This window comes from Strongylocentrotus purpuratus, unplaced genomic scaffold (assembly GCF_000002235.5).
Source record: "Strongylocentrotus purpuratus isolate Spur 01 unplaced genomic scaffold, Spur_5.0 spur5_scaffold_9, whole genome shotgun sequence".
NCBI classification, from domain to species: Eukaryota; Metazoa; Echinodermata; class Echinoidea; order Camarodonta; family Strongylocentrotidae; genus Strongylocentrotus; species Strongylocentrotus purpuratus.
In genome coordinates, this window is record NW_022145615.1 from 27,909,197 (window position 1) to 27,933,262 (window position 24,066).

The 24,066-nt window shown below is 37.4% G+C and overlaps 1 protein-coding gene across 2 annotated transcripts in view; it reads left to right on the plus strand.

Annotated features, from left to right (window-relative positions):
* clmdn (colmedin) overlaps window positions 1-20,629 on the plus strand; it is a 31,722-nt gene extending 11,093 nt beyond the window's left edge. The window contains exons 3-13 of one of the 2 annotated variants that reach the window (XM_030976267.1): window positions 7,967-8,038; window positions 8,603-8,638; window positions 9,178-9,231; window positions 12,914-12,988; window positions 14,772-15,485; window positions 15,658-16,230; window positions 16,689-16,814; window positions 17,181-17,303; window positions 18,230-18,376; window positions 18,921-19,093; window positions 19,535-20,629. In XM_030976267.1, coding sequence (XP_030832127.1) covers window positions 7,967-8,038; window positions 8,603-8,638; window positions 9,178-9,231; window positions 12,914-12,988; window positions 14,772-15,485; window positions 15,658-16,230; window positions 16,689-16,814; window positions 17,181-17,303; window positions 18,230-18,376; window positions 18,921-19,093; window positions 19,535-19,999 — 2,558 coding nt within the window. In that variant the 3' untranslated portion in view covers window positions 20,000-20,629. 2 annotated transcript variants of the gene reach the window in all.
* The last annotated feature ends 3,437 nt before the right edge of the window (window positions 20,630-24,066 follow it).

The window sequence follows — 24,066 nt, forward strand, 5'->3', positions numbered from 1 at the left end:
ATATACAAACAAACAGAGACACGCACACGAAGTTCAATGATCCTTAGAAAATGGTACATTTATTTGTAAACTTCGAATGAAGGTACATTTTGGTTCTGGTAAATGATCATAGACAACAAGTACGAAACGTATGCTTGATCATATTGATTGATATTAGATTATGTCATCCCCTTTTCCGTGCTTGAAACATTCTAAAAGGTTTCATGCAAAAACCATCGACTTTTATTTCATTATTACCAAGAATGTTACCCAGTACCTTTAAACTAACTTAGGCATGCTAGGAAACCTGTAGCAAAGGTATCTCATTGGAGCGCATCTCTAGAGGAATTTAAGTAGAGCGGCCGGGTTCTTTTTGATGTCGATAATACCAGTTAGATGTTATCATGTCACACAATCGAGTAGGAGTCGGCCATATCAAACACCTCCTCCATTCACTAGTGAATTCCAGCTTGAGATTACATTTCGAGAATCACTCGATATGGCGCAATATAAACGTGGCGAACAAGCAGTCGCTGTTGCCCAGGGTTTTTCCCTGGCGGATTACATTTGGCAGCTTCATATCGTGTTGTTATTAGGCATCATGACGGTAAAATAAGAAGTTTGAAAGCTTAAAGTGAACCGGTAACGTTGTTGTAGGTTGATGAAAAAACTGCGTAATTTCTGTATGATATGTTACTTATTATATTTTTTTACTGTATTAACCCTCTAACATGAAAACAAAACCTGAAAACAATTCTCAAACCACAGAGATAATTATGGTTTTTTTTTAAGGCTTTACTGTGCAACACCTCTAATATTTCATTTTCCCAACCGTTTTTTCCATGAAAATAACACATAAAACAGGCTTTAACAAATCTTTCAAGATTGAAATATGTGGAATGGTATATAGAGAAAATTCATTGCATTGTAAAGATTCACATTCAGCTACATTTTAATCTTAATATAATAATAATAGTTGGGAGAATTAAGAAATCGATCAAATAATTTTCCCCCAATTTTTATCATTAATAATGGTCTGTTTTCACTCAAACTCAAACCTGTATATTTCTTATCTGAACAATGTTACAAATTCCCTTTAAATGATTTACTTGTAGCTTTATAAAGATGATCGATAGATTGACCCTTTAATTATTGGTACCTTTTTATTCTGCAAAAGGGGGCCAAAAACAATCAAAAACGTTGTGTCTACGCCCTTTTGATCTTAAACTGACAAAAATATACATGTATAAGTATTTGATGTTACAGTATATTAACAAGTAGTGAATGTAGATTTTAGAGGTGTTAGTTATTTTTTATTATCATTATAATCAATTTTTGGGGCGACCATATTTCTTTTTGATTGACACTTCAACAACTAGCTCAGCCCATCTCCATGTTCAGTGACGATTTAAAAAAAACATATCCATGTTTTGATATACCTTACAATTTTACTCCAGAGACCGGGATACTTCTTACCTCTATCATATTCGGACTAAAGTTTGTATATCCCTGCTTCGTGTATGCAGCTTATGGCGTCCCTTATTATCAGGCAATACGATCTCTTGGTTATATCATGTACTACGTTTCCTAATCATCTGTCAATCTTGCGACTATCTTACCCACCGTGACCCTTGCATTTCTTCACACTCAAGCTGACAATTTCACTCAATTAAACGCTTAATTATAGGAAGCATGGCGTTCCCTAATTCAATCAGGCATCACAGATGACAAAAACATGAGGGGGGGGGGCTTTATGTTTTTCTAATCGGTCAAAATTAAGACCTCGTGGACAATGTATTCCGAGAAACGGTGTAGCATTTTACTTTTCCGCTGTATTTAACATTAAAACGTATATTAAAAACGCTGATGTACTTGTTTTCTTCATAAATGATAGCTAAATTTATTAAATACAAATTTTAATTTACTATGCAATTAGCTTCCCAAATTTCGTGGATGAATTTGATTGCACGATAATAAGTGCTAACATCATCTAGTTGAGTACAGCGGAATCCCTAAATCCTACATCTCTTTACCTTTTTGTACCTCGTTTTGTTCATCCTCTTCGCTTCCACACTGCTGTATTTATAATGCTATTATCTATCGTAGATGTAGACTTATTACATGGTTTTCAGCATAGCCGGATAATAGAAAACTACGGGGGCATTTGGCTAGAAATGTATATAAAAAAGATGTGCCTAGACTAGGTCTTTCAGTACAGCCAAATATTATATACAATTTATTCAAGGACCAGCTGGAGAAAGTTGATGTCTTGATCACCATATACTTACAAGTATTATTTTCTAACACACCAGTGGGAAATTGCCAAACTTGCAACAGAATGCAATACGCATTATCCATTTAAGCAGGTTCATATTGAGCTGGGTTAAAATGCGTAAAAGAAGAGGAGATATGGACATAATGACTGATTGTCAAATATATTTTGTTTGACTTATCGCCCATCATTCAAATCTCGAATCCGCTTCGGGAATATTTTATAACTTGCTAATGTGTATTCAACACTAGATTGATATGGTGACCTTGACTCTTCGATTGCAGCTGATAACCGGTCAAAAGCTTCCTAAGTACTTTTCAAATCCCTATTGACAGAAGAGGAAACGGTATTACTGAGTGTGCATATTATGAGGAGAGGACTAGAATAAAGTATAGATAACTTTTATAGGGAATTTCACAAAGCCCATTAGAGCACTAGATACAAATTTTAATAAACAGATGACAGAATGATAGATGACAAAAAAATATCCGAAGTACGAGGAAAATGGATTGCAAATCGGTAATCATATGGACAATTTTATGAGACAGATTATGCAATAAGTATGGGAATAAGTATCAGAAATACTTGGTATTATATTGGCAAAACAGTTTTAAGATCTGAATAATTTTGCAAGAGATATTGTAATGTAAAAATGAATGTTTTCAGATGAACCCAAACTGCTGTAAATAGCTGTATATATCTGCACAGTTTTCACCAAACGAACTCTATATGACCCTTCCTCTTGTCAGTTAATGAGAAAATGTCTCTCTTCTTTTGGCAGAGGACCAGATAATTTCGATATAACTTTAAGACACAAGCAAGGCTGTCGCGACACTTAATAACTAGGGAACGAAAATACGAACTCTATTAAGAAATGTCAAAGTTGTTTTAATTACTTCAAGGAAAAAGAAACCACCCATCCCCTCCTCTTTCTCTCTCTTTCTCTCTCTCTCTCTCTCTCTCTCTCTCTCGTCCTCTCTCTCCCTCTCTCTCTCCCGTCCCCTCTCTCTCTCTCTATATATATATATATCTATCTCTCTCTTTCTCACACACAAACACACGCGCACCCTCACATACACACACACCCGCACACGCACACACACGCACACACACACACACGCACACACACTCATATTCAGAGCACATTTGGCCAATGCTTGATCACGAGAACTCTCGATGTCATAATTTCAATTGTTTATCTAATAGGCAAATGACATTTACTTTAGATCACCTTTTGGTCTGTCAATATATACACATTCCATTCTTGACAAACTTAGCAATGTGTAATTCTTTTTCAACCATTAGGGATTTTAATGGCAATCTAAATACGAGTAAGAGGCAAAAGTGCTATACTTATGATATATTATATGGTGATGTTATGATTTTGTTATTGGTGTAGTACATGATTGGTTTTATATTTGTTTGGCTGTGAAGCGACAAAATGTCAGATTGACGAATGTTACTCTTTGAATTTTAATAAGTTCTTTAATCGCACGAAATTCAGAGACTTTTCTTGAAACAATTACAGTCGAATAAAGTTAATAGATAGGAAACGTCTTTACTTTTGAGGAAGTGGTATGATTTATACCAAACCTTAGCCTCTCATCTTACACCCATCCATTTGACAGTGTGTGGCCAGAATGACTTTGAATAAAGCTAGTTGAAGATTGAACGATCAAAGATCTAACCAAAATGACAAATATGAATGCATGAATGAAGCTCTAACAGAGATGACAAAGTTGAATGCTGTTTCTAAAATTGGACTCACTTTGATGACAATGATAGGTTCCTTGTGATAGATCCCATAATATATTTTAGATGGTAACCCGCCCAGCCAATGCATTATTCTTTGTATGGAACACTTTTGCATGAGGGTAATTTATTCATATTTTTCCCGGATATTCCTTCCTTTTGTATTTTGTCATATCTCTAAGAGTGTAGAAAGGATTATGGGGATTGTCAAGTCGTTTCCTAACACCTGTTGACTATTAACATCAGACTAAGGGACAGCTGTATCATATGATATGACTACGTGGGTGTCCTGTTGATACATAGAAAGATACATTCTATATAGATCAACATATGAAGTTGAATCTAGGAAATAGAAGTGATTGGTGTAGTGTAAGTTCCTAGTGACACGCCTACAATACATACGCACAGGTCAATGGCAAATTTACACTACACACGCGTACATTTGTCCCACAAACTCCCAATTGTGTGTTTACTCTCGTTGATGAATAAGTGGAAAGCGAGATAATGGACCCCTATGGCTTTGAAAACGACTTAGAAATTCTCATTTTCATCTGAGCAAACATTTTAACGTCAAAAAACAAATTTTGGTGGGAGCAGAAAACCATCATACTCGGGAATTAATGAGTGGACAAACTGAAACCTGAGAAGTGCCAGGATTGTTTTCCACCCATTGGGTCGAGATTGTCGTGTTGATTCTCACGAAGCGATCTTGGTATCTTTGATTTCTAGATGATCTTGAGAAATAGTATTTGTGAGGAACGTTTTTCTTCCTTGCCCATCCAATGGTACCCAGAGGAGACGTATGCACCCTCCCTTCCATGTTAAGGCCTAGGCACAATTTAACAAACTTGCAGTGGCTCATTTTACGAAATAAACAGCATTACCGTTGTCAGTTTGATCAGCAGTCATATTGGTACAGTAACAATGATTAATACCATAGGCAAATTACAAAATTCCCCCACCCCTACAAAGCACTCAAAACATTGTTAAAGATCAAAATTATATTTATCTTGCCTTGTGCTCAATATTGAAAAGGCACTGTTACAACTAGATGGCCATCGCGCGCTTTCTCTCTTTATCCACATTGCATAATGTTAGTAATAAAAGCGATTTGTATGAATTGCGGTCACAACTTCATTCAACGTTTTCTTTTTTTAAATGAAGCCATTAAGTAAGCAGGGAGATGGTATAAGACCTTCGTGTGCCTGGTTTTGTCACCGTCAAAGTCTCCTTAGGGTATACTTTTACAGTTGTACTTCTCTTGAATACAGAGAGCTCTATTCGGAATGAAGAAAATAATGTTTTGTTTGCTAAAAAGGTTTGTCTTTTGTCCCTTTGATGGGTCTTGGCATTGCTCGTCTGCTTAGTTTTGTTCTTTTCATCTCGGAGGAGGAGTAAATCCTCGTATTTGACTGTTTTCAGTAATAGAACGCTTTCTTGTCTTCTTTTGTTTCGCTTTCTGTCTCCCCCTCACACTCTCTCCCTCGCGTATCACAACCATTTCCCTCTTTTGGTTTCAATACGTCTTTTAAATATTCTCTTCTATATCGCTTTTGTCTTCTTTATTTGTCTTTCCCACTCAGTCTGATTTACGCTTTCCCTCATCTACCGTTACTAAAATTAGACACAAAAGATATATAAATAGAGAGGAAAAGGGGATAGAGAGGGCAAGAGGGGTAAGGGTCGGGGAGAGGGAGACAGAGGGAGAGGGAGAAGAAACGAGAGAGAGAGAGGAAGAGAGAGAGAGAGAGAAAGAGACAGACAGAGAGAGAGAGAGAGAGAGAGGGAGAGAGAGTGCTAGAGAGAGAGAGAGAGAACGAGAGGGTGGAGAGATATAATTTCATATATATATTTATATCTATAATTAGAGGGAGAGAGAGATAGAGAAGGAAGGGAAAGAGTTTAATGGAGTAGGGAAAGCAGAGGGAAGAAATATATTATTAATCATGCAGCCTTTTCACACACAGCTAACATTCTATAAACATGATTAGTTTAAAGGGCTTTAAACTAATCACCTGTACATACGACATGATATTATGGAATGCACACGCAAGCCCTTCCAGTTTTCATACTGCCATACGTAAGCAATGACAGTTTTCCATGTATCCCTTACTTCAATTATCAGACCAGGAGAAGATAAGCAAGCTAAGACATTGAGGAATCATGTTGGTCAGGGATGTTTGATGGGTTTGTCGCGAGCATGTTTCAGGCTGATGGAGATTTCATGTGACTTGCAATTAGAGGGATGATTTCCAGGGCGGTTTAGCAATCACTATGCCTGAATGCCAGGCAATTTGATACAATCAGATACCACACTATACGCCCGAGGCGAGGGCTCATTACTCATTAGCAATACATTCCTGATGAAAGAAATAGAAAAGAAAGATGCGTGAATAATACCATCATACATTCTAAGGTATTGAAAAGATTTGTTAACATATTCTATAAAATAGCGAAATCAATATTTAAACCCTCAAGTGCTGAAATCTGATTTATAATCCATATCAGAAACGATGATACCTATTGATATTCGATTTATCAGTTCTATTACACTTACTTTGGTAACGAAGCTGAAATGCTATAACTTTTATGATTCTCTCAACGAGACATTATTTTACAAAAAAGCAGGCTATAAACTTCTTTTTTTCTTTCTACTAATAATCCAAATGAGAAGTTGAAGCTGCACGCAAGGCACGTCACCAAAGGCAAAAAAAGAAAAAGAGATCAAATCCCCCGGAAAATAGTTCATAGCCAGAATTGCTTCCTGTGTGAAGAAAAAAAGAAAGAAGAAGAAACTGCCAAAGTCTGTTCAATCTTTCAACACTAAGTAATTACGAATCATCATCAACAAGCCAAAAATAAGAACAGTCGCTAAACATATAGCTGCAGGAATGATTTCCATATACTAGCCAATTTTCATCCCAGATATGTAAATATCCAAATAAGTCGACCCCATATTTCGCTTCTCACTTCAAGCACCAGCAAACGTCAGCTACAAGTTGTTATGTACCTCACGGTTACCAGTGACCCTTGAATAGATAGCGGGAAACAAGTTTCGTTGACGAAGAGATGACAACTCAAAAACATTTTGAGAATTATACAGCCTGTTGAAATAAGTATGACACCAGTTTGAGAGGGTGAACTTTGACAGATATCAAGAAGTGAAAAGGATTGCATTCCAACTGTCGTGATTTATATCATGATCTTGTCTTTGGGTAAACATTCTATCCACTTGCATCTTCGAGGGCAGGCATTAAAATAGTGATAACGATGACGTGTGGCAATTTCCCTGTATCTTTTCTATATACTTTCGCAATATTCTCACACTTCTGCTCATAAAATATAGGGATGGGTATGATCCTTAGATGCATATTTGACTTAGATGCCCTCATATTGTAAATATAAAAATAATACACGCTATATATATATATAATTTTGCCGCTTTGTGGCAGATTATCTTTTGTTTAATAATTAGCATGTCACCTGGGTTATTCAAATACATTTCCATCCACAAAGAATAGGCACTATTATGAATAAAGTTTCCCGCCAATAAACATGATTCAGAAACGAGCTTGGGAAAGAGGGTATACACGCACAAAGTAGAGATTGAGTTCTGTATCATATAACAAGCTTTTTATTATGACAGTGACGTAGAGTAGGTGCAGACATGGGGGGGGGGCACCGGTATCATGGAGAGGGGATGGGGTGGAGTTGGGAATGAATCCATTTATTATACTTAGTGAATGAGATGCAATTTAGTAAGGCTATTTGTTAGGGGACATTGGAGGGAGAATTTCCCTTGCCGGTTCCTAACCGCTTTTCCTTTTTTAAATTTTTTTTATTAACCTTATTTTTTCCCCGCCATTCGAACGGGGCACTTGACCCCGTGCCCCCCCCCGAAGCTACGTCACTGCATATGAAGATAAAGGTCTGATAACTATTCTATATGGTCTATCCTCACAGGTCCAAAAGGAAACCCTGGTCCTGTAGGATTGACTGGTCAAATCGGTCAGAGGGGTCTTCCTGGACCAAGAGGTAAGGTTTTGTTAAAACTATTTAAAAAAAAAACATGTAAGAAAAAAAAAAAACCAATTGTTAAAAAAAACATATTTTTTATTTTTTTAAAAATATTTTTATATCAAATTTTGTATTATTTTACCCAGAAAAAAAAAATCCTAGTCAATATTAGGCGCTGCAGCTTTGTTGTATTGTACACGTTTCCGATCTCTAGATTCATAGTCATTTTTGTTGATCAAATAATTGTCTTGATTATTTGTATACAGATAACAATAGTCAGTGGTCAATACTTTGAAGTATGCTAGAGCGCCAAAATGGCAGCACAGCTAAAGCCGGGGTAATAATCTCCAAGTTTGGAAGCGTTTAGTGATAGTAATAAGCGTTATATAAAAGCTGAGTATTATTATTATTATTATTATTATTAAGAGCTTTCGTAATATCAATTCATACATCTTCTTCTAACTTAAATCAACAACTCAAACACAAATTTTTCAATGAATAATCTCTTGCATATCTTTTCCGATTCAGCTGACTAACAATGCTTTCACTTTTTTCTTGGATGACTTTTTCTAATCCATGCAGGAGAGCCGGGTGTTCGAGGGAAGCGAGGAGATCGAGGTAAACCGAAAGCTCCCTCTGACAATTAACTGTCATTTGAATGGACTTACTATATGTAAATCATTGGAAAGTAGTTTGTTTTATAATCGGATTACTTGTCGTCTGAAAAAAAAGAAGATTACATATTGATAAGATATTTTCAATTATTCAGCAGTATCAATCCGATTTCGATATTGTATAGCCAGTTGGCGTATTTCATTGTGTTCAATTTCCATGTTGATTCCTGCACGCTTGACACGCTTTGAAATTTGTTGCTCTCTTTAATAAACTCTTTCATGTTAATTTTACGCATCGTTATTTGACCCTCTTTTCGTTTAATTTTGAACTAATTTCTTCTTGTACTTATTATTTTATACTCTCCCTTTCCCTGATTATATCTTGCTTTTTCTCTTCCCCTTCTCTCCCCTTCTCCCTCTCTCTCTCTCCTACTCTCCCTCTCACTCTCTCTCTTATATCTGTCTCTCCTTCCCTTTTCTCTCTCTCATCTCTCTTTCTCCCCCCCCCTCCCCTTCTCTCTTTCCCTCTCTTTCTCTCTCCAGGACCCAAGGGCCAAGCGGGAGAAAATGGAGATCGAGGGGCTCGTGGTGAAAAAGGTGAGGGTCACTATGGATCTTTCGTCAAAGAACGGGAAAAGAACCAATGTTACAGTGTTTTTGTTATTATACGCCTGCAGGGTTTGTTTAAAGATTTATTCATGTTTCAATTCTTACTCCAAAGAAACCGAAGTTTGTTTGGGAGCGTGCACATTCGGTGACGGGTCAGAAAGTGTAAGATTTAGTAACATTGTAAGCTACTTAAGTTGAAATTTAAGAATGTGTTGTCGGGATTTTATTTTAGATAATGTAACTTCGTTCAATGTATCACAAATTAGCCTAGCCTGTATTATGTTCTCCCAACCTACAGTTATGTGAGTTTTACGAACGCTTTTTTTCTCACAAATGACGAGAAGTAGAATGTTATTGCGGCTTGTGGCATTTCAGGAACATTATATAGTATCAGTTCCGTATGATATGTGTTGATATGAATTGTTCTTTTAATATGCTACAATGGGGATATATGCAAGAAAATTGTGATATTGTATGCTGCTCAGAAATCAGCATGAGGTATGGACGACCCAATGTTTAAGAGTACCTTACAAAGTTAGAATTTTCTTCAAATACCGCTCTTAAAAATGATTTACTTCTATGTTGGCTTTCAGTCACTGTGTTACAATATATGTAGTATAAAGAACACTGTTAAATAAACATCGTAACAGGATGAATAATTCATTGATCGGAAGCTTAAAATCAAACTATTCATCCAAGGATAAGCTTTAAAGTATTCGAGCGGGGTTTTCCTTTAGTTTGTCGGGTACTGTTTTTTTGCTCCATTAAGGCATGCAGACCCGGTAGTCTAAATCCTTCACCAGAGCCACACGCTCCTATTGTGGCCTAGTCCTAAAATAATATTTATAGAAATCAAAGCTGGAAAGAAAGGGAACTCGGAAAATATAAAGGAATATTGTATGAGAAATTTTAGCGTCATGCGCTACCACGAAAACCCGATTTGCGTGAAGCTTTGAAGAAATAATTCCTGGTCAAATCCCACGACGTTATTTGCACTTTCTATTACTTTGCCTTCAATCAAAAGACCTTCAGAAAGAATTTGTAAAACTACTGCAAATACATTTTTTATTTTAATATTGATATAAGTATAGGCGCCGAGTTGAGAATAAAGCGAGGTGACATATCGCTTGTATTTCATTTAAAACTTGATGAAAATGCTATGAAATTAAGCTGAAGTATATGGAGAGGTAAACGACCGAAAGGGAATGTCACCAAATACTATTGGAGACAAAATGGTGTATGCATTGCCGGATGCATTATTCATCAACGAATTTATCAAAACGTTTTTAAACATCTATTGCATATGAAGTATGTTGCAATCATTAAACAAAATGTTAATTATATTGATATACCAACAGAAAATAACGTTTAGTACACAAGATCTGTTTACTTTCTCAGGTATTTTTGTATTTAAGAAAATGAGACTTTGGCATAACCATAGGATATGTTAATGACAAATTTTCTTAAAGTTTGTGGTCGAACATGTGCTGTGAGAAATAAAGAAAATCCTGTTTATGAAACACAAGTGTGATTACGGACAGTTATAAGGATAGTGCTTCATTAATTTTTGCAATGAAAATGGTGTCAATTCATATTTTAATTAAGAGAGTCATTGATCTTGTTAACGGGGGTGATTTTTAAAGACAAAAGTGAAGAATTAACGGAGTCTACGGTAAAGAAACATCTTCGTTGACGTAGCAAGAAGGAATACCGTTCTTTAAGCTTCCACCGTGTAAGCTTTACACTTTGTATGGGTAGCTCTTCTATCATAATAGACACGCGAATTACAGGGATGACCGTCTTTCAAATGAAAAGAGAGGTATGGGTCAAGAGAAAAAACGAGATGCAGAAATTGACCAATCTGTCCTGGGACATGAAATCTGATGGAGCCTGTTCCACACACCTACACGTGTTAAGTGCATTTGCCATGGAAATGTTTTGCTAACACCCAGCTAAGCTGTGAGGTTTTCCAACTCCCAAATGTTTACCTTTACAGAGGGTCACCTGTTGCGATAAGTGACGTTTCTATAGGAGCCTGGGATAAAGGCTAGCCTGCAGGGAGGAGCACGAATTGAAAGAATAGAAAACAGTTTCCAGGTCTCGTTTTGGTTCAACGTTGACCCAAATTTCAAGATTGGAATAGAGTTTTAAAATGATATTCCAGCTAGTGTGAAATTAGACGTGCTTAAAGACATGTAGAGCTTTGCAAAAACGAATAACGCTTGGCAATTTTATCAAGAGAATCTATATAATTAACAAAAATATCGACATAAAAATTGTACACCGTATGTGCAGCTAATTCACATGCAAACTACAAGATCAAAGGATGAAGGGTGTTTATGTGATAATATTCGCGATATCAAAACAATAAATTAGGTGATTTTGTGGGTGTGTATCAGGAGTCGTCTTGAGAAAACAGACCCTAAAGTCTCCTATAAACCTTTCAAAATCCAATTGAAGATGTGTTTGCAATCGAAATCTTCCTTTCTGCATGAATAGAGGTCCATTATTTTTAATGTCATTTTCCACAAATTTGGGGTCATTTTGGATTCCGGGTACAGTACTCGTTACACATTCATAAACGAAGTGAACATATCGTTCTCTGGATACACAATCTCTAATAATAATAATAATTCATTTTAATAAAAGAATTATACCAGTCACGAACAAAATATCGAAACCGAAAGTGTGTAGATGATTTGAAAAATGAACAGTTCCTGAAGAAACAAGCAAATCTCTAGTGACAGTAATCTACAAATAACCCGTCAGTTTTGTCATGTACCATAAATCAAATTCAAAGCGCAGACGGTTCAGACCGTCCGGGAGAAGAAAGTCTCCGTAAGTTCGTCTCTAATGTTCGACGTCTGACCCCATTATCAGAAGAGACATTCAAAATCGGCGGTGCAGACAGGATACACTGTTTTATACATTGAAACATAGGAAAAAGGCGGGAAGGGGAATGACATCACTGTTTGATGGTAATGTGTGGGGGACACCTAAAAGATGAAACACTGATAAATAATCTCTCTCGCTTTGGGGATATTAGGCCTAGCTACATGGAGTATCCATGGTCACCAATTCATTTTAATTTCACGACTTGAGTGGATACTAAAAAGTAAAATGATGGAATAGGTCTCTTGCCTTCTATCGTTATTTCATTGTAGAAACAAGACGAGAATTCAAATAGACATTTTCTAGGGTATGGAAAAGACCTGGTAGTCAATAAAAAAAAGGGGGGATTTTCGGATTTCCAGCGCTCTCTGCATGGTTTAAAAATTGGTAAATATCAGGATCCAGGATATTCCAAAAGGAGTGGGGGCTGAAGCCAACGTGTGCGTGAAGCTCGTAAGCTCGGGCCCTTATGGGTGGGGCCCAGGAGCTTGCCTTAAGGCCCCTGTCGGGGGGGGGGGGGTGGGATGGAGCCCTCATACGTTCTCGAGGTTTAGCAATTCAGAAACCCCCATTTAGCCGTATTGAGCGAGAGAAACGCCCACTCTCTTTTTAGGACGATTTCATACAGCAAAGCGTTGTCTTGGAAATCACTTCTATATTTACGGACAGTGTCCAGGAGCCTGTTTTAGGATCCCTTGTGGGTTCAAAATATGTTGCTAACAAAACAATTTGAAAATATGCCAACTTTTTTTTACCATCTTCCTTTTCTTTTTTTCAGGAGACATGGGTTTATCTGGACCACAAGGACCTCCTGGTATTCAAGGGACTCAGATTGACAACTGTTCATGCCTGGGTAAATACTATTCAACTGTTCGAAAGATACTCCTGGTGAACTCGTGTTTAGCTTGGGAGACGTCGCAAACAGAACCCGATGTAAACGTTTCTCTTGTGGTGCTTAAGAGGCACAGTGGCGTAATAAGCAAAAAAAAAAATGGGGGGGGGGGGAATATTCGCATCCCCATCAGGTGGCAAAATGGGCAATTGTTTTTAAAGGGGGGGGGGTGCGGATATTGACGATAACGGTCAAGATATGGGCCTTCAAAGTACGTTTTAGTTTTTGCATATTTTTTTTGTTTTTGTTATGTTGATTCATAAGGCTAGAGTAATTTGCATCTAACCAATGTCACTAGTTGATTGCTTACATTAATGCTCTTCACACTTTGAGCAATGAGATGATAAGTTAACATTCCACCCATTATCGCATTGATGAAAGTGTACAAAAACGTAAGAAAACACTATATGAACCAGCAAGCCATTCCATCTGATCTCGACATATCTCGGTCAGCTCAAAGTCTCCCGAATAGCCCCAAAGAGCCGACTGATATCAATCACAGAGTGTGTTCTGTGCCATGTTTAAAATAGATGCTTTAAGGATATCCTTACAATGTCTTAATGACAATATCGATATCATCGTCCACGAAAACAGGTAGACAAGGTACTTCTTACGATCGCTTCCACCTTCTGTGTATCTATCAATGATGATATCAAGATCATCCGCGAGAACTTGGTTGACTGTATCTCGCTCTACGGCACACATAATGGCCAAGGAACGGAGCCTTTCTTGTCACATCGTGTTCCCGAGGTACACTGTAGGCCTTCAATTCTTTCAATGTGCTCAGTGATCGCTCCACGGAACAAGATGTAGCAGGGATGACGTGGGTAGGATGGCGTTGAACCCTTTCTCATACAGCCAAGAAACAAGCGCCGTGCAGCCTTTCGGCAGTTCATTTTAAACGCTGCAGAGAGGATTCTTCGTTTAGCTTTGAGCAGCCCCTGATCCATCTCATAGAAAGAACACATGGTTCACAATGCCTGGTGGTCATCTACCTTAAGCTTTCTGACAGCCATCCCTCCGAATCTTCCCCAATACTTCATGATTCTTGCAACTTCCTTCAATGAAATTGTACAGCGACTGTATAACACCAAGGCAATTGCGTATTTCACAGTTGCTCGAGATACTCTGCTGCAGAGCATGATTAAGTTTGTGAACATGGCACTACTAAATAAGCATTTTTTTTTGTTGCTTGACTATGAATTTGGGAATTTATCCTTTTAAAGTATAATTTACACAAAATTGAGAAAAAACCCGGATGATCATGTCATTTTATCAACAATTGTACATCTTTGGTATCGAATTAGAAATAAACCACGTTTAAATTTTATTGGTGGTGGGGGGGGGGGGGGGACTGCCCCCCCCCCCCCCCCCATCAGTACGCCAGTGAAGAGGCGCGTCATAGATGTAATAATAACATCGCAGCATTTTGAGCCTGACATGGATAGTTGATCGCCTGAAGATTGGAAGAAACAAAATTATTGGTCTAGATTGATCATAAAATTTGTCACTACAACACTTTAACATATTACCTTTACATGTTTAAAGGCATTTCCCGACGGGCATTCGATGTGATGCACAACTTTCCAATTATTTTTGGAATCAAAGATGAAAAGACTAGACTTTCAATTAACCCTGAAACGATTAACATCAATCAAAAACATTGACACCCTTTTTTGTTTATCTGTCTGATCATGACTGTTTCTAACTACAATTATGTTTTCGACTCAATTTTTATATCTAGGCACTCGTAGATCGACAGCTGATACTCACGGTGTTGAAAGTATTCCCCTTCAAGAGCTGGAAAACAAGATGCGCAGAATTCTTCTCCAGTCATCGATCTCTGGGGTTGTCACGATCGCCAATGATACTTCAGATACAGCAGAACTCACCATTAGCAGTTTTAAATCCGTTAAGCGCAGCTCTTCCACGCCCCTGGCAACGTCATCTGGCGAGTCGACAGGTGTGCAGAATGACGTCACTGATGACGCGTATGCTGCCCAAGATTCCGAGGTTGATCTTGGAAGTGATAACCATGATGCTCGCCAACCACAGGCTCTTGATCAGGACAGGACGTTGAAGCAATCGGAAAATACTCGCCTACGAGCTGGAAATGATCGCATTGCCGAAGGCACTATTACGGACACTGCAGCGACAAAAACAGACGTGCCAACATTGTTACCAGCGCATGCACTGAGTACAGAAAGCAGGACTATGGTCTTGAACGCACAGGAGACCTCAGAGGGAAGTGGTCCGCCCTTTTCAGATAATGAAGCAGAAGAATCAGCGTTCCTCACTGGCCGTAATGGGGCGAACAACATAAACCTTGTTGACGACCAGGAAGGGATGGTCACCGAACCTTCAAAGATGACATCCGATCCTAACCTGCAGCAGATGACAACGCAGGGAAGCACCGCTGAGGGAGAAGTGACAAGGATGGGGATAGATGAACAGAAATGTGTGTATGGACGACTACTATTGATGAAATATGCATTTTTATATTTGTAATCCAATATTTCCGCTGTGTTAGTATTTTTACTCGTAAATGTGACCAAATGCTAGTTCAGTCAACTTGATAGATCTTTAACAAAAACTTATTGCATTTTACTTTTTTATGTTTTAACCTGCAGTAATGAATATATCAGCTCTTCTCCAGCGCCTCAACGAGCTCACAGCTAACAAGACGTCTCTCTTGAACTTTGTGCAGATGTCTATCGCAAAAACGGTTACCTGTGGGTGCCCCGGACCACCAGGCCCCGTGGGTCCCCAGGGAGAGGTTGGGCCAAAAGGGGATAGGGGTTTGGTCGGCCTTACAGGATCTACCGGGGATAAGGGCGAGCGTGGGTCTCTGATAGACGGTGAAGGACACATATTGCATGGTCCACCCGGACCTAAAGGAGACCAAGGCATTTCTGGTTCAAGAGGTCCTAAGGGGGATCCAGGGCTTGACGGTGTTGATGGGATAATGGGTCTACCTGGGTTCAAAGGAGAAGCTGGTCCTCGTGGTATTCTGGGTGAAGTGGGGGATCCTGGACCGATGGGAATGAAGGGTTCCAAAGGGGATATGGGTCCGATGGGAACCAGGGGCCAGATGGGTTACGATGGTCAGAAGGGTCGCAAGGGAGAAACGGGTATCATGGGACACAGAGGTGTTCCTGGATCAACAGGACCGTTTGGACCGAAAGGAATCAAAGGAGACCAGGGTGATTGATAATGGAAACCTTCTTGTCACTACGTTGTATCTTTTTCTTTCTCAAAACAAATTTTGTAATCGATTCCTTTGGATAGTACATAAGACGCCATCAAATACTAAAGGCATCGGAACAAATTTTTTTTTTGCGATGAGCCCGATTTTCCCACCAAAATGATCCTGAAATGTATACAACTAACTTTGTACTATACTAACATAATGCAACTGTGGAAATGCAATAATTTCGATCTAAATACTCTTTTAAATGTATATTTGCGTACATAAAAGATTTAAATCCCAATTGGGAAGATTTACTTAAATCCCCCCCACACCTTTGCCTACGCGCATCATTTTAAATAATAAATAATCAAGCGTTTCTATGTATCGTCAACAGCCGAAATTTAGATACATGTATTTTAAGATGACATTTGTGAGACAATATTCATGAATCCCAATTTCTACACCATGCAGGCAAGAGAGGCGAGGTAGGCTACCCCGGTCTTACGGGTTCATCTGGTCCGCCAGGAGTGCCCGGAACACCAGGCCGTGACGGAATGAAAGGGCAAAAAGGAGAAAGGCGTATTTATGTGCTCCCAGGTTCGAAATTATTTATCTATGTTTAGTAGAATATGTTATCATTATTGCACAGTCGGCCATGATAAGTGTTATATTGACTATCGTAGCTACGGATATATCATTTTCAATATCCTTCTATCATCATTTCAATTACACCACCACAACATAATATATTCCTGAACAAAAATTGCAAACGGATTGTTTATACCAAATGTCAGTCTTTTACTAACCGGATGACTGGGACGAAATAAATGTATAAATCTATTCTCTTTTTCGATCGGGTACAAAGGTACATGGTACAAGTAATATAATGATGGTACACAGAACAAAATGTTCGAGTGAACTTTTTTTTTTACAATAATCATGTAATTTTTTTTTTTACATCAGGTGGTAGTGTGCCGCCTACAGAATATTCTTCTCTCATCCCATCGGACTCGAACCCAACAACCAAGCCAGCTAACATCGAACCTGAAAAGATGTTCAAAATCTACGAACCAATCGTGAAATCACGTAAGTCTCAACATTGTGTTTGGTTATCAGATATGATGTAATTGGGGATACCTGGGACCGTCTTAAAAAACCAGTTGCGATTAATCGCAGCTTATTTGCGACTGATATCAACCCCAACTATGTACATTATATATTGAAGAGTGCAAACTTGCGATTGCTTAGAGGGCTTGCGATTGATTCGGATCAATCGCAACTCTTTATAAGACGGGGCCCAGATGGCAGACCGCCATCTTTTCATGACTACATAATGATGAGAAGGAAAACGGAAGTGTTCCAAGGATGGGACGGGATAAGGTGTAACCCCTTCCCCCTCTGTCCTCGGTTTGACGGCCCAGAAATAGATAAAATAAGTGGGTGTATGCGTAATGCGTTACAGGGTAAGGGTCGATGGCTCCTCAAAAAATGACTTTATTTTTCTCTTGTCACAGATCCTTTACACTAAATGTCCTTATAATTACTCTGCTGCCCCTGGTTTATGACACGGGGGTGCTGAATACATTCCGCCCCTTACCCCAGTCCGCCAAGGACCCCCCCCCCCCTCCCCTACACACACACACCATCTATATCTTTGTATGGATACGCCACTGGCATGGCGATACACTTCTCTCAGATTAGTAGACAAAAAAAAATGAGATTTTTTAGTTTTAACTTGTCTTCTCGTCCAAATCTAATCGGGAGGAAATACATGACCATGTCTTCCGTTTTTAATTTCTTTCTAGACTTAACAAATTCGTTGACTTGACTAATTTTTTATCCTGCGAAATTCTGAAATTTTGCTTCCGGATTATAGCATTTTGGGGCTCAAGAGCATTCTTTTACACTGTGTTTTATTCTCATTTTGGGTGGTCCTTTCGCCCCGCCCTTTCTCAGTTCGTTTTTGCAGTGGGCATGATAACATTATTGGTATCTGTATTTTTATATCTTAGAGTGCCGTTTGACGAATATTTCTTCTCCACGTGAGATACACGCTATGTCAAGATCATACGGAGCCTGGATGAAAGACACCTCTATAAATAGCAGACATCCTGATATGATATGGGTTACTATGCATCACCGTGGTGCAATACTCATAGGTAAGAATCATTTTGTGTTACTCATTCATAGTACACGTGCTGGAGCGCAACATCTAAATGTTTATAGACTGTCGGTAAATCATTGAAATTGATTTACGTTCGAAAATTTAATAAATCTGACGAACACTGTTTCGTTTTGGTAGCCGAAAATTTGACATTTATCGGTGTTTCAGTTATATAGCCTACGTTTTATAGGAGAGAGAGGGACGGGGGTTTAAGGTTGTAAAAAGAAAACTTTAAAATAAATTTCAATGTACTTCAAAATTACAAAAAGGAGGATTAAACTGAGGGTTCGAAGACAGACTATGGTCTAGACGAGAGGTTAAAAAATTGTGAAAAGGCATGTCAAACTTTGCCAACATTTTTTGCAAACGTAGTAAGTACTAGGAGAAAGGAAAAGGAACAGACCTACCTTGACAATTTGTCAATACAGTTTCACTGACTGGATGACTCTTCTTGCGCTTCTCCATAAAACAATAAATAACAAGCATATCACCCCTCCAAATTACAAATCCTTCTCTTCATGTTACGTCTCTTTCCACAGAGTACAAGAATCTTGATGAAATGAAAAGGCGTCGCCTCTCAGCAACCTTCGCATTGCCTTTCCAGTGGGATGGTGCTGGTCACGTTGTATACAATGGATCGTTCTACTATCATCATCTGAACAAAGATTATATCATTCGATATGACTTGACTACAGGATCCATTATTGAGCGCGTAAGTTTGTTAATAAGTTTTAAGTGTTCTAACTTATCACATCAGTCGTAAAGAGTCGAAAATCAACCTAGGGCAACTTTAATTGCCTTGTACATCACTTATTGAAATGTGCTAATGGTTTTAGTTATCGCGGTAAATGTTTTACAAAGTAGAATCATTTTTGGAGTGGCAATTCAATGGCATCATTGGGTGGTTTTTAACGGGGAGGGGAGGGTATTTGACCAACAAATAAAACTATTTGTTTTACAAGGCTCAAGAAAACCTGGCCGATTTGAATATTAAAGGCGGACGGGGGTTGTATTCACTCGTCAACTCTACCCTCTACCCCCCCCCCCCCCCCACGTCAACACACATTCAAAGATATACAGTCTAGATAATTCTCCTAGATATAGTGTAAAAAATTGTTTATTATCACTTGTTGTTTGTTATTTTCTTCAAAAGGCACATGTTCCATCTCTAGGTTATGCCAGCGACGACTTGTTCCAACTATCATCCGGATACACCAACGTCGATTTCGCCGTGGATGAAAACGGTCTGTGGATCATATACCCAGTCACTCGCCCTGGATCGGTCGGAAAACTCACCGTATCCAAACTCGACCCTGAATCACTGGAAATCATCACAACTATCACGACGGATCATAACTTCGAGTCAACGGCCAATGCGTTCATTGTCTGTGGAGTCTTGTACACGACCAAAGGACCGCATAGCCGACCATCGAGGGTCGATTTTGCTTTTGACTTGTTTAGAGAGGTTGTATTGGAGGATATAAGTATGAATATTCAAAACAGACATCGTAAAACTGTGATGCTTTCATATAATCCTCGAGATAGACTCCTCTATGGATGGGATAAAGGAAAACTTCTTACATATGATGTCGCCATCAAGGAATATACAGACGATTAAAAAAAACATTTTGTTCGGCATTGTGAATATGTAAGTAGTTCAAATAAAGATAATGTAGTAAAAGTAATACGAAATACCGTTTCTCAGCACTTTGCAGATATGACTACGCCGGTCATCTGATTCAATCACACACAATCACCATCTCCACTCACTGGGGAGAATTCCTACCATATGGCCACAGTGAGGGTATATGGCCATTACTAACAAAAAGGCTTTTGTCGATTATCCTATAGGTCCCAATTCCTCTCCTGGGTATGGATTAGCACATGCAGATTAATGCCATGCCAAAGGACTAATGTGCCATATCGGGTATTGAACCCACGACCATTCCATTTCGAGTCAAGTGCTTAAACCACTCGACTACAACACCTCTACAAATATCTCTTGTAACTTTTTCCTAGAAATGATACAAATATTGAATAACTAAGTTAAGATTTAACTTAAAACTGCAATTAAAGAACATGATCATAGTCCTTTAAATTGAACATTTTGGTAGATTTATGCATTTATTAACATCCGTATTCAAAGAATAAATGTTGTAATGTACAATTATCTTGTGTTTTGTGTACACTTCTTTGGCAGAAAGGGAGTACATGTATATTCAAGTGATAATAATAATAATAAAAACAATAATAATACATATTTTCCAAAGGATACAAGGCGCTGTCTCTTAGACTATCAACAATTTAAGAGGAGTTGTACAAGTACGTGATTTCAAATTTGTCTCCATTTCAATTAAAATTGATACAACAGAAATACCACTCAATTTATGTAAGATTGTATAAGATAATTTTAGTACAATCTAACCCTTGCATGTGGGGAAAATGTATCATGGTCCTTTACAAATTTGGAATACTATTTCTTGTAGCTAGAAAGGAGCCATGTAAATATTTATTTTTTGTTGAGGTGCTATAACTTATGTAAATAAAATGTAGATATGTACATAGTTTACATCTGTTAAACGTGAAGTCTTATACCTTGCACTGTATCACAATCTCACTTGTTTCTTATCTTGACTTTGATTGAATTAGATTGAATTATTATTACTGAATTGTTTGATATTTTACAAACTGTGTATCGAGGGTCCAGTGACACAAAGACGTAACTCCATATTTTGCCAAAATGAATATTTGATATCAATATGTTCAGAAAAATGTGGGCTTTCCAGGAAACACAAAGACTTAACTCCACCCAACACCCCATTGAAGTCAATGGCTAGTGAAACACAGACTTAACTCCTTAAGGCCTAAGTGCTCAGTGACACATAAACCACTTTTTCTAAAAATGGCCAAAATGGAGTTACGTCTTTGTGTCACTGACCCATCGATATGTTCTTATTACATGTAAATTTTTTCTTGTTAGTCTCTAGTCGAATTCATGTGAAGAAGTGTATTTGCTATGCAACAAACTGTCTCACTATGCTGTATATATTTATATATATATTTATGTACATGAGCTTATGTGATTTGGTTTTCCTAGGCATGTTAGGTCATGTTGTTTATTTCCCTAGTTTGAAAAAGAAGCAGTTTAGTGGAAAAATTTGAAATTTTGTTTTGAAATGGAACAACACAACCCCCCAAATCTAGTTTTAAAGCTTGATAATTAAAAACTTACATTAAAATCATTGAAACTTATATAATGTTATAAAGACTATTTTCTATTTCAGAGATGCATTTTGACAAAGTGTTTATATAATATTGGATGGCTTTGAGTATGATACAAGAATATATTGCTCGAGTTATGACAATATAAAGCGCTTCGAGACATTGTATTAAGCACTATATAAGCGGAATATTTTACCATTATTTATTTTTAACGAGTCGGAGACGAGTCCAATGTTGTCATAGCGAGAGCAATCTATTCTTGTATCACAAGAAAACAAAGCCATATGATATTGTTATTATTATCTATATCAGGCTGACTATCGAAATAACAAAATTTAATTTACCTCGGTAAATAGGCCTTTGTTTTTTGTGTGATATCGATATCGATAATTGAAGTTCCCGGATGACTGAGCAATATGAAAACAATATTTGTCAGTCATCCGAGTACTGCGCTAAAGATATTATATACACTGATTTAGTGTACCACTAGCAAGCCTTATATAGATAATATTTGAATATACCCACAAAATACTTACATAATGTACATGGACATTTATCCATGTATTTACACCCATAAAAATGATTCAAAAATTGTCTTGAGATTTCTGAAAAGCAAGATATTTTATTTACTTTTGATTTTTATCCATGTTTAACATGACAAGATAGGCAATATTAGGAGGTTTCAAGTACATGTTTTACATGAAAAGAAAAACTTGGTTATTATTTACAAAAAGTACTATACGTTCATATGACAAATGAAAGAAATAGAAAACAATTGAACCTGATCAATATCACATGAACGTAGCTCGTACTAAACTGACCAAATCTTGTCATACAGTCATTAGTATTTTTTTTTTAATTTAAAAAACCAACAACTTTTAATTGTGTATTTTGCCTGAAAAAAAAAATAAAGATAATATTGGAATAAGAGTCAGGGATCTTGATTATTTTGTTGTCCGCATCTTTTCCTGATATTTTCCATTAAAAACACTGAAATATCTTTCATACCAAGAAATGGTTTCACAAACAGTTAACCTGCATGATTTTCCTTCAATGTTTCAGATATAAATAAAGTTTGACCTAAATATCATTTAGTAATCATCCACAAAGAGTACTTCTTATTAGTGAATGTGCAGTTACAATATCATTTTAACAATGAAAAGTAAAGTCAGTGCAAATGAAGAGACATAATATTTTGAGGCACACATTTTAGATGGGAAAACATTCAATATAAATTTGTGCTGCAGGTGCTATCAATTTGCAGTTTTAGTTTACTTACAATGTAATGTATGCTCCATTGTTCCCCTTATGGAATTTGATGCATTATTATTGCAGTCATGTAATGCAAACCTTAGGAAAAGCACATTAATCCTAAGAAAGCGAAAATATTTTCACTGTATATATTTTGGACATACACCTGAAGCTGTTGTGATTTTGTAATAAACCTTCCTCGTGAATTAAAGGAACTTTGCTTTGAGCATTTCTTCCCTATGAGGAAAATTGACACTGCAATTGCTTTAACACAGATAACACACATACATGTACATTCTTTGGTGTGCAAAGTGGCATAACGTGTCTTGTGTGTAAAAACTTAGTTATATTCTACACAAATATGTTTACACTCTTAACCCTTTATTCAATTCTCTTCTATTAATGCTGGTTTTAAGACAGAATGTGCAAAATTTGGCATTATTAACTATATAAGGCTTCTGTTAAAGTGATACAATAAATCAGTGTATTTAATATCTTTAGCACAGTACCCGGATGACTGATCAATATTGTATTCGTATTGCTCAATCATTGGGGAACTTCAACTATCGATATCGATATCACATGAAAACAAAGCCATATTTATCAGGGTAAGGCAAATTTTGTTATTTCGTTAGTCGGCCTGATATAGATAATAATAATAATATAATATGGCTTTGTTTTCATGTGATACAAGAATATATTGCTCTCGCTATGACAATATATTCTTGTATCACACTCAAAGCCATCCAATGTTACATAAAAATTGTCAACCAGGATAAACGGTACGAACAGGCACATAATGTGGAAAAGAGTACATGTATATCATGATACACCCAAGATTGCAAACATAATACAGATATGCATTACTGAAATTCTGCATTTAGGATTCTCATAACTTTTTTCAGCATTAGCTAGTCGGGTCAGCCTTGATTCTCCTTAGAAATGTAACATAAGGCCCCTAACAGAATTTACTAACAAATTTCTTCCCTTGTGTATTTGAAACAAAACTTGACAGCACCGAGAAGGATTTCAGTGGGTTTGCCTTTTCTTATTCAGCTTTTGTTTATCCCTTGTCTTGTTGCAATATGGTGCCAATTACATTAAAGTCTATTAGTGCACGTGTGCTTTTCCAAGAGGAAACAAGGCACTAAAAATGTACATATCACAATTCTGTATTTCAAAGACAAAGAAATCCAGACCTACTTCCTCATT